The sequence below is a fragment of the Melanerpes formicivorus genome, unplaced genomic scaffold, assembly GCF_026170545.1.
Source record: "Melanerpes formicivorus ecotype bairdi unplaced genomic scaffold, bMelFor1.0.p_v2 SCAF_1, whole genome shotgun sequence".
Lineage (NCBI taxonomy): Eukaryota > Metazoa > Chordata > Aves > Piciformes > Picidae > Melanerpes > Melanerpes formicivorus.
Genome location: NW_027142353.1, coordinates 22,006,431 through 22,018,164, shown reverse-complemented (window position 1 = coordinate 22,018,164; position 11,734 = coordinate 22,006,431). Strand labels below are relative to the sequence as shown.

Here is an 11,734-nt window from a genome sequence, read left to right as displayed (position 1 = left end):
TGTACTAGGTGTCCCCCCCATGCCCGTACTCCCGGCACGTTCCAGGCTGTGTATGCGGACGGCAGCGGTGGCTATGTTGCGGGGGGAGCGAGGCGGGACCCGCTGCGCCTGAGGGGGACCGGAGGCTGTGGGCGGGAACGCGCCCGCCGCGGAGGGGCGGGACAGGGGTGGAGGGCGAGGCTCCCATCTCCCAACGGCGTTGCGCTGCTTCGCTCCCGATGGCACGCCCCGCCCTCACATTGGCCGAGTGGGCTGTCCTTCGCGCGGTGCAGCGACCAATGCGGGGCGGTGCCGGCTGTGGCCGCGCTCCGCCCCGTCTCGGTGTGTGAGCGTCTCGGTAAGGCGGCGGTCACGTGTTGTTTTGCTCTTTAGTTGGGGCACTCGGTTCGCGATGTGTTACTTACGGCGAAACTCCCGCCGGCACCGGCAGCAGCAGCGGCTGGGAAGCGGCGGCAGCGGCGGCGCCGGTAACCGAAGCGGAGAGGACGCCGGGCGGCCGCCGGCAGCATCCGCTGCTTAGAGGCGACGGCGGAGAACCCCGCTGCAGCTTCGGGCAGCCGCGCTCTTCCTGCGAAGGAATAACTTTATTTTACCCGCTTCTTCTTCTCCTCTGTTTTATATATATTTTTTTCCCCGCTTATCTTCATTTTCTTCTATTTTTTTTCCTCGTGGCACTCGGCCCGCAGCATCGTTCGGCGGCAGCAGCGAGAGGAGCCGGGCAGCATTGCCGGCGTGGGGTCGGGGATGGCGAGCCCCGCCGTGCTGGCCCCCCTGAGCTCCCCGCCCGGCCCCAACCTCAACAACAACAACAACAACAACCAAGGCGTGAGGAAGTGCGGGTACCTGCGCAAACAGAAACACGGCCACAAGCGCTTTTTCGTGCTGCGGGGTCCAAGCGGTGGGGAGGAGGCGGGGGGCGCCCGGCTAGAGTACTATGAGAACGAGAAGAAATGGAGGAACAAGTCCGGGGCGCCCAAACGGGTGATCGCCTTGGACTCCTGCCTCAACATCAACAAGCGGGCGGACGCCAAGCACAAGTATCTCATCGCCCTCTACACCAAGGACGAGTACTTCGCTGTGGCGGCCGAGAACGAGCAAGAGCAGGAGGGCTGGTACCAGGCTTTCACTGACCTGCTGAATGAGGGCAAGGCAGCGGCCTGCCAGGGGTCCCCACACCGCCACCTCGCCTCCCCCTTCTCCGCCTCCTGCAGCGCGGCCGCCGCCTCCCTGGCTGCCGCCGGCGAGGACCTCAACTATGGGCTGATCACGCCGGCCGCTGCTGCCTACCGAGAGGTCTGGCAGGTGACACTGAAGCCCAAGGGCTTGGGGCAGAGCAAAAACCTCACAGGCGTTCATCGGCTCTGCCTCTCGGCCCGCACCATCGGGTTCGTGCGCCTCAACTGTGAGCTGCCCTCGGTCACACTGCAGCTGATGAACATCCGCCGCTGCGGACACTCCGACAGCTTCTTCTTCATCGAGGTGGGGCGTTCGGCAGCCACCGGTCCCGGCGAGCTCTGGATGCAGGCAGACGATTCGGTGGTGGCTCAGAACATCCATGAGACCATCCTGGAGGCCATGAAGGCACTGAAGGAGCTTTACGAATTCCGGCCCCGCAGCAAGAGCCAGTCCTCATCCTCATCCTCTTCCGGGGGGGCTGGAGGCGTCGGCGGCAGTGGCGCCTCTGCCACTCACCCCACCACCGTGCCCGGCCGCCGGCACCACCACCTGGTCAACCTGCCTCCCAGCCAGACCGGCCTCCTCCGGCGCTCGCGCACCGACAGCCTTGCCGCCGGTACCAAGTGCACGCCGTGCCGAGTGCGAACGGCCAGCGAGGGCGACGGCTGCCGGGTGGGCTCGGTGGCTGGCAGCCCCATGAGCCCCGGCCCCGTGAGGACACCCCTCAGCCGCTCACACACGCTTAGCGGAGGCCGGCAAGCGGGGAAGCTACTGCCGGTGCTGGCTGGCGGCGGCCTGCAGAACAGTCGCTCCATGTCCATGCCCACGTCTCACTCGCCCCCCTCCGCCACTAGCCCCATCAGCCTCTCCTCCAGCAGCGGCCTCGGCTCCGAGCCTGTCCACCCTCATCACCCGCAGCGCCCATCCAGTGGCAGTGCCTCTGTCTCCGGCTCTCCCAGTGACGCCGGCTTTATGTCCTTCGACGAGTATGGCTCTAGTCCGGGCGGCGACCTGCGGCCCTTCTCGTCCTTTTCCACTGCCAGCAACCGCAGCAACACCCCCGAGTCGGTGCCTGAGACGCCTCCGGTTCGAGACCCCGGGGGCAGCACCGACCTCTACGGCTACATGGCGATGGAGAGGCCTCCGAGCGGCCGCCTGTGCTACCGGCCCTGTCCCGACGCCGCGGCCGACAGGGGCCATCGGAAGCGGACCTACTCCCTGACCACCCCGTGCCGGCAGCGGCACGCCCAGCCGCAGGTCTCCTCCGCCTCCCTCGACGAGTACACGCTGATGCGCGCCACCTTCGCCGGCAGCGCCGGCCGCCTCTTTTCCTCCTGCCAAACCGGGGCTTCCCCCAAATTCACCTACACCCCCTACCCAGAGGACTACGGGGATATCGAGATCGGTTCCCACCGCAGCTCTGGCAGCAGCAGCACCAACCTGGGACCGCCGACAGGGGGGGGAGGAGGAGAAGGAGGAGATGATGATGGCTACATGCCCATGACCCCCGGCGTGGCTGCAGCCTTAGGGCAGGGAAGTCGGGGCGGCGATGACTACATGCCCATGAGCCCCACCAGCGTGTCCGCCCCAAAGCAGATCCTGCAGCCCCGGGCGGAGGTAGGTGGTGGGTCCCCTGGGAACGGGAGCAGCTACAAGACTAGCTCACCCGGGGAGAGCTCTCCTGACGATAACGGGTACATGAGGATGTGGTGTGGCTCCAAGCTGTCCGTGGAGAGCTCAGACGGGCGGCTAAATAATGGCGACTATATCAATATGTCCCCTCGGGAACCCCAGCATGGGCCTCAGGTTCCCTCCCTCACCCCCCCGGACTTATTTTTCTCCCCTACGGGGCACGGGTCTGGCGAGCCCCCCAAGTCCGGCTGCTATTCGTACAGCTCCTTACCGCGCTCTTACAAGAGCCAGGGGCCGGCAAAGGACAGCGACCAGTACGTCTTCATGAACTCCCCAGGGAGGATGATCCCGGAGGAGGCGGTGTGCGGAGCAGGCCAGTCACCTGCTGACATCTTCACCTCCAGCCACACGGTGCCTTCGCCTCTGCGGCACAGTCGGACTGAGAGCTTCCTGAGCCAGCGGTGCCAGCGGGTGGCCCGGCCCAGCCGCCTCTCTTTGGAAACCTTGCGGACGATGCTGCCCAGCATGAATGAGCACCCTCTGCCGCCTGAGCCCAAGAGCCCTGGCGAATACATCAACATCGACTTCGGGGATGCTGCCGTCTATTCTCCCCCCTCTCTACCTGCGGACAGCCCGGCTTCCTCCCTGGGCTCTGGCACGGGGCAGAGGCGCTCCCCTCTCTCTGACTACATGAACATTGACTTCGGGTCACAGTCTCCTTCCCAGTCGGGCACAGTCTCGGTGGGCTCCCTGGAAGCGCTCTCGCCAGGCTCTTCCTCCAGCACCAGCCAGCCAGACGGGCGTTACATGAAGGCAGCTGTGGTGGTGGCTTGTTCGTCCAGCCCATCTGACGGTGGGGATTACACCGAAATGACCTTTGGCATGGCCACTACACCACCCCAGCCCATTGTTCAGAAGCCAGAAAGTGCCCGGGTCACTAGCCCCACAGCTGGGGTGAAGAGGCTTACCCTTTCTGGAGTGGAAGCTTTCATTCTCTCTAGCCCTCCCCCAGACCCAAACCGGGGGGCCAAGGTCATCCGGGCAGATCCCCAGGGGCGCAGGAGGCACAGCTCGGAAACTTTCTCTTCCACCACCACTGTGACCCCCGTGTCCCCTTCCTTTGCACACAACCCCAAACGGCACAACTCGGCTTCGGTGGAGAATGTGTCCCTCAGGAAAAGTGAAGGTCTGGAGGAAGAGCAGGGTAGCAGCCCCATGTGCCGGGAGACCTCGGCTGGCTTCCAGAACGGCCTCAACTACATCGCCATTGACGTGGTGGACGGGACCTTGGCAAACTGTGACAAAGCCAGGTTGAAAGCCAGTCGTGTCCTCAACGGGGGCATCAACGTAGTAGAGATGAGCACCTATGCCAGCATAGACTTTCTGTCTCACAACCTGAAAGAAGCAAGTGCTGTGAAAGGTGAGTAGCTACATCTGACAGTGCCTGCCATGCCTTTTTGTGCCTAGTGTTTGTTTTTCACCACGGGGCTGTGTTGTGTTGAGTAGGGCACTTTGCTTCCTCACTTCCTTAAAAATCTCTTTATCCCAGTATGTCCTGAAATAAACAATCTTGGAGGGACTTGCTGGCTCTTAGCATGAGAAAAAGTTTAATTTTGGAATATTTCCTCACATTTGAATTTTACCATGCTATTATGAGTGTATACTTCTGGGTACCCCAATAGAAGCTAATGTTTACATGGCTATTACGTTTGGGCTGTATTTCAGAGTTTATGTAAGATTTTGGGACATGTTTGGAAAATGTGACTAAAATAGTTTATGTTAATATAGCTTTTAAATACTATTTTTAAATGTAGAATGATTGAGTTAAAAAGCAGGATTGTTGGTCTGAGGATGTCAGATTACCAAAAAACAAATAAAAATGCTTGGGTCTTTATCTGGGAAGGTTAATTATATCAAATTGAGGATAAATATAATGTCTTGGTTTTGAAATACCTCTTGCAAAAGTTTAACAGTAAATCATGTTGAGCATGGAATGTAAATTTAAAAAAAAAAAGTGATTTTCCCCCCCCCCCCCAAGTCACGATGTGCATGAGCTGTGGCATGCTGTATCACACATTTCACTTGAAAGGCCCACCCCATCGTGGTGTGTAACTATGTTCCAGTTGGCAGCACAGTTCCAGTTGTCTGCCTTGCTTTTGTATAGATTGCAAGTGCTTAGTGTTCAAAAGGAAACCAAAGAAATCTGAAACTTAGTGTGAGAGAGAATGTATGTATTAATTACGCAGTTGTTCCTTTGTTGAGGTGCTAGTCATGTTGTTAAAAAACCCCAAAGCAAAAATAAAGAAATACACACAAACCCCCAGTAGCAACCTGCCTCCTCTTGGAGAGTGAGCATTTTTATAGAGCTAAGCGCTGGTTGAGGAGGGCACAGAACATCCAGTCTGTCAAAGCTTAAAAGTTAATGATGAGACACTGTAGGGATTCTCTTTGCTCATGAATTTATGCAAGGCATGGTACTTAAACCCCCTTATGCATATATAACTGTAATAGATGTTTATGGGGCTGCCTGGGTGAAATGGCATACCCACCTAAAAGCAGTTGCTTGGAGAGTGAGTAGTTTTTGTTCCTGTGTTCCCAGTGCTGATAGAGGGTATCAATAATAAGCAAACAGAGAGTTTCCAAGAGTCAGTTGCAGGTTTGTTTTTCTTCTGTTCTCTCAGTAGCTAGTTGATTTTGAAGAAGAATTTTTTTCTTTTGATAGGAAGTACAGGAAGATGGAAAAGATGAGAGACCCATCGATTGCAGAGCAAGCTTTGAACCTAATTAAGACGAGAGGATTGTTGAATGAAATGTCAGAGTTTGAACTCATATACTGAATTACTTGGAAAGGTTGAGAGCTGAGTGTTACTTGGCTATTGCTTTTAGTTTTGCTGGGGTCGTTTTCAGGATCCCTGTGGCTTCAGAGAGACTGGTGTGCATTAGTGCCTGCTCTCCTCGCCCAGCTGTGGGATTGCAACCCCCAGGCACCGACAAACCATTGCGCCCCTTGCTTTACAAAATTGAGTTCTTAAAACTGGGGAGTTTTTCTTGAGCCACCAATAGCCCCAACTACAAACTAAGCCTCGTGTTGGGAAAGAGCTACTTCCACAACATTCCCCAAACTCCTGACCCTACAGCAGGGGGAGGGAGGGCCAAGAAAACCTGGAGCGGATGGGACCGCAGTCACCATCCGGGCAAAAAGCAGGAATGGAAGAGCAGTCGATCTTTGAAGGAAGGGGAGCTGACCGCTGGCCTTTCCTTCCAGTAAACAAAAGAACGGTGCAATAAACAGCTGTGGTAGCGTGGTGCACGGCACATGGGGGAGATGGTTCAGCTCTGCTCTATGTTTGTCAAAGGGCGGCTTGCCTTATTTTAATATTTAATCTGCATGCAAATTTATTTTTCTGCTCTCCCGTAGGCTTTTAAACACAAACTACATTAAGAGGTGGTGCGGAGAAACTCATAGAGACTTTGTCTCTTTGTAGAAGACGAGTCTGCTATCTCCACCATCCTGTTTCCCTGAGTGTGTGCGATGGATGCCTCCCGGGCATGCTCAGGGTTACGGGATTAATGCCGCCAAGATCAAGCTAAGGCTGTAGGGAAAACCGCACACAAACATCATCAGTCAGCAGCCTGAAGTGTTAGGTACCAAAAACGAGGTTGCAGGTTCATTGCACTTGTGGCAGGCAAACTGGAAAAGTCATAGCATAGGGATGGAGGAATATACCACAAAGGGCTTTATTGGTGTAAATCGAATGAAGTCATTAACTTTTTGCAAATTTCCTAGTTTCTCTTTTGGTTTTAATTGAGATTTCACATCGTTTGTTTACAGAAGGGCCTCTGCCAGTGCTTAAAAATATCAACCAAGAATTGTGCCAGTGTGTTTGAATTTCAAACCTTGTGACTTGGGACACTACTAAGCATTTAATGTGCTACAGAGGAACACATACACAATTTAAAGAAAACTGTATTTTGAGCATAAGCAAGGTTATTTTAACACAGGAATAATTCAGGTAGATTTGAGAGAATCTAATTTTGTCAAAAATAATGGTTTACACATGAAAGCTTATATAGAATTGGCATTGTTTAATTAGCTGTTTGCACTTTCCCCCCCCCAAATTTTCTTTTTAACTATTATTAGAAAAACTTCATGTTTTCAAAACTTCTCAAAAACCACATGGGGTTTCTGGCAATTTTAAAACAATAGAGAATTCACATACATTTAATATTTAGACTAGGAGAATCTCAGAGATATGGGTAATTACTTTCTCAGTAAGTTGCTATTTTGATTTGTGTAAAATACATGTTAAAAAGTTAACAGTTTACATTGTGTGGCGGTAGATGTCTTTTCTTGTGGATAAGTGTTTTAAGGGGAGTTACTTGTATCATCTAAAGGTAGTTGGTTTTCACGTGTAGCTTGCCTCTGTGATATCAGTAACTTGCCTCTGCTGCAGGGAGTGCTGTGCTTTTGGAGATCTCTGTCCATATTATGCTGTCATGGCAAGAACAAGCAAGTGCATCCACAACTGCTGTCAAAAACAGAACAATTAAAAGATTGCTTGAAATTATCAGTTTGTTTAGTTTTACTGTGTTCTGAAAGTCTGCAAATATTTAAGAATTGGAGAAACACTTGCCTTCATTTGATGTGTAAATAAAATAATACTGTTACTGGTTGGTTGAAAGTTGTTACTTGATGATAATTAGCCTTTGTTCTTAAATTATGACTGCTTGTTTGCTTAAAAACGTATGAGCTGTGTATGGCTTTCATTATTTATGGAAACACACTCATTTTTCTCAGAGTGCAAATTATTTATTCCAGTATATTTATGACAGATTATATCCAATGATGATGTGACTTTTTATTGTGGATCTGAGTTCTAGTGAAGTCAAATGGGAGCTCTGTGCCTGTTTTGGTAGGGTTAAAGTTTTGCTCTTTATGTATAATCCTGAAATCCTTAATTAAAATTCCCATTAAATTTGGTGGTTGTTTAATAGGGAATTTTACTTAATTGAAAACAATGGAGTTGAGTTTTGTTTTCTTTTCCATTAATGAAATGCTCTGTAACTTATAAATGTTTCTAGTAGTTGGTCTATTTTTCTAAAATGAACAGATACTAGTCTCATGGTGAAAAAACACCCTGAGGGTTGTTTTCCTCCTGTGTTAGCTTCTTATGTCTTGATTTATTTAAAGAAGTCATCATCTGTAATGCAGCTACTTAAGTTCATAGTAAGGTGATTTTTGATAATAATGCCCCCTGCCTTGTCAATTAGCTTTTACTTTTGTGAGGGTTTTATGATTGCACATAAACAATAAAAAGCCTATTTTAAGAAATCTCTTCCTGTGTCTTTCTGATGGCGTTTTAGATTATTGAAGACATCACACTAATTTCTTTCTTTGGGATTATTTTGAACAATGAATAATATTAAGGGTGGGTAGTTTTGTGGTGGTTTTTTTTTTTTTTTTTTGGTTTGGTTGGGTTTTTTCCCCTCTAGTATGTCAACTGCCATAAAGTTTTGGTTCTCAGAGTAGCATGAGAATGTTTGTCTAACAAAATTTGCATTGATTTTAAAATTACAAAAGTATTACAAGAACTATGTGCTATGTTAGAAATTTATGCATCTTTTAAAGTCTTTTTTTTTTTCAATAAATTAGTTGCAGTTTTTCATATTGCTAAGTTCTGTGAGAGTATAAAAATTAACAGCAGAAAGGACTGAACTACTTTTAATACATTACATAGATGTAATTTTTTTTTTTAACTCTTATGCTTATTTCAAGGTTTTCTCTTACAACGTCTTGAAACTCAATTCTTGTCTCTTAGATTACATTTTAACAGCTGCCCAAACCAAAATTGTTAGGTCTGAACTTAGTGGTGCCACTCTGTGGAACACAAAATGTAAACTGAAGTTATCTAAGATTAAGTGAAGCCTTTGATATTTTAAATTATGTTGATTATATGCATGTCAGTTTTTTACAAGCTGATCAAATATTAAAATGTTACATCTATTAGACTTTTATTTGGCTTTGTGCTTTATGTTTAGCTATACTGCTCATAGAAACAATGTCATGGTTACTCTTGAGTTACTTAAGATAAATTGCTATAGACCAAGTTGAATGGTGGAGTTGTTCTAAAATGAACCAGTACAGTCATTGCTTGAGGCAGAGGAAATGCTTATGTTGATGATTACTTCTGATTACTTGATTTCTTTCAAGGTAGCTACAGAGACTAATGTTTACTTGTAAGTAAAATGAATAAAGGAATGTTTGAACAGAAGGAGTATTAGGACATGTTTTATAGGGCGGTAGTTGGGTTTTTTAATAAGGAGAGAATAATATAGGTTTCTTTGTATGTGATTTACCATTATTTTTTAATAGCGCAAATTGCCTTGGAATGTTGAAGTGGTTTAAAAGTTGAAACACAGCAGCATCCATAGAAAAGAATTAAGCTAGAGTCAATGTAACCTAACTTTCCTTCCTATTTGGCATTTAAGTGACAACATATGTACATACCGTTATTTCTGTTTAATTCAGGTTTTCTCTAAAGCACCATTGATATGTTTGTTTTTTAAACAAGTAAATGACTGTATCTTGGGTCTAATTTTTCCCCCCTTAATTTTCTGAGGTACTGGACATCTGTGTTTTGTGTCTAGGTGTGTTGTGTATTAGTCATACTACAGCAGGATTTGTGAGAGTTTTATGTTGGCACAGTGTGTGTAATAGCAATTTAAAGTGATTTGATAAATTAGGGTGTGTCATTATCAGGATTTCACAGCTTTTTGTTTTTTGTTGTAATTTCTTAAAATGGAAAAACTGGGTAGTGTCCTTGCTGCCAGTTATTAAAAAGGCTGCTTTTGCTCCTTGCAGCCTTTCCAAAGGAAAACTTTTGTTGGGCCTTTGTTGTTGTGTTTTGTTTTGTTTGTTTGTTTGCTCATTTGGTTGGTGGTTTTTTTACACTTGTTTGTCTCAACTGCCTTCAGCTATACAACATGGGCATCTTGGGTTAGTCAGTCCGCCAGGCGCTCTCTGGAGCCAGCAGCAGTAAACACAGCCAGCAAGGGTGACTGCTCCCTTGTCTTTTAAATGCAAGTTACAAAGTAGCATGAATTTCCCCCTGCATCTCCTATTAGGATTACTGGTTTAGGTGGTATTTGCAGTTTCCACACTAATTGAGGTAGGATGAATCCCTTAGTTATAGGTGTTTGTGCTTAAAGCAAGCTTTTAAGGCTTGAGTATTATAAATCTGATCCAAACCACAGAGAAATTAGTGTATAAGGATTGCTTACAACTTTACAAAGAGACTTGCCTGAAAAGTACGTATCACAAGGTGTTAAAGTGCTAATGCATATACTAACATCTGAGGCTCACTCAGAGATGGCAGTGGTCTGTATTCACTTCTCTGCGTCCAGTTAAACAATAATAGATACCTTTTCTGAAGTATGGGTAACACCACAGCAACTGGTCTGGTGTGTTCACATTTGCATGGCATTGTGCTGTTGCTTGGTAGCTGAGGTGCAAAAATGGGCCCCTAAACTAGCATTGTTTATGGAAGATGTTTCATAATGAGATATCCCTTTTGCAGATCAATGCAAAAGGCCAAAGACAGTATTTGGAATTCTGTTACTATCTGATTTTTCTCTCAGTTTATTTATTTCAAAATAGATGGTCTCAATTTTTTGTTATCTGTGATGGTGGCCCAAAATTGTATATGGGTGTATCGAAAGTAGTAATTAAAAACCCCATGTGTACAGTTCCTGCACATAGTGAAGAGCAATATACTTTGGGAAAGAGGTACATTACAAGCCAACAGTGGCAAAGTACTTTCCAAAATAGTATTTATTACTAGGGTGGCTTCTTGTTTGCATTTATATCCAGATTTGCCTATCTCAGTTCAATAAAGGGTTTTTTTATCTCGCTACATCAATTGTAGAAATAGTTTAAGAGGGGGAAAAAAACCAGCAAACTAAGCCCCCAGCTTTGATGGTAACATGTATGTTGCTTGAGAGTAATGCAATAGCCTGATTCCATAGATTAGGAACGATTCAGTGTTTTGTTTACATTATTTGTCAATCTCTTCAGCATCCTAGAGGAGAACACTTCCTTCCTGGCAGATGGCAGCCCCAGGGCCACGCACCTGCCGTTACAAGCACTACGCACTAGTAATCTACCCCAGCATCACTCTTGACAAGAGGCTAATGATCGGAGACTGTCTGCCTGACAGCCTAAACAAAATAGGAACATATTTGTCCTTCGGCAAGGGTCTGAGAGATTTTTGGGAGGACAGAATGATACATTGAAGAATTATAGTGGAATTTAATTTAGACCTTTGTCAGTGTTAGCAGTGTGAGCCACTTTTAAGATAATGATGCTGCAGAAAGCGAACCATGTCTCAAAGAAGGGGTTTTCTGTTTCGCCAGTGGAGTGATAGCTGACTTAATATAAATTGCTCTATGCGGATGGGAGGAAGGATTGCATGATTTAGTTGACCATGCTACAGTCCTCTGCAGGAGAGTCTGCCCTCACTGGAAGCTGGAGGTCAGTCATACTTTGACAGTGCTCTGTGTTGTGCTGATTAACGGGTCCAAAGCAATGTCTCTTTAATTGTTTATGAGCAGTGTGTGTTGGTGCTTGCATAACACATTCCCTTTGCAATAATTTTATTTGTACAGTATATGTTTTCATTGCATCATTAGACCAGAATCTCCTATTTTATCTTTTGTTCATTTCTCTCACGCATTTATATGTTTGCTTTCGTTTGAAATGAGCATGGACAATGTTTCTAGGGGACGCTACCCAAGGCAAGGGTATCTCTGAAGTAGGCCAGGATGTTCTTTGCTAAATTTAAAAACTACCCAAATATTACCCAGAGTTTGTAGAGTATTAAGCAGGATTACATGACGCACGGATTAGACATTGTTGAGCAGCTTGTTT

The 11,734-nt window shown here is 47.3% G+C and overlaps 1 protein-coding gene across 2 annotated transcripts in view; it reads left to right on the top strand.

The window, feature by feature from the left end:
* The first annotated feature begins 251 nt into the window (after nucleotides 1–251).
* The window catches only part of IRS2 (insulin receptor substrate 2), a 32,656-nt gene continuing 21,173 nt past the window's right edge, over nucleotides 252–11,734 (top strand). The window contains exons 1-2 of one of the 2 annotated variants that reach the window (XM_068170155.1): nucleotides 252–4,228; nucleotides 5,531–8,144. In XM_068170155.1, coding sequence (XP_068026256.1) covers nucleotides 745–4,228; nucleotides 5,531–5,556 — 3,510 coding nt within the window. In that variant the 5' untranslated portion in view covers nucleotides 252–744 and the 3' untranslated portion in view covers nucleotides 5,557–8,144. Of the gene's footprint in view, nucleotides 4,229–5,530; nucleotides 8,145–11,734 lie in introns of those variants that run through there. The other variant, XM_068170213.1, reaches the window with a different exon arrangement.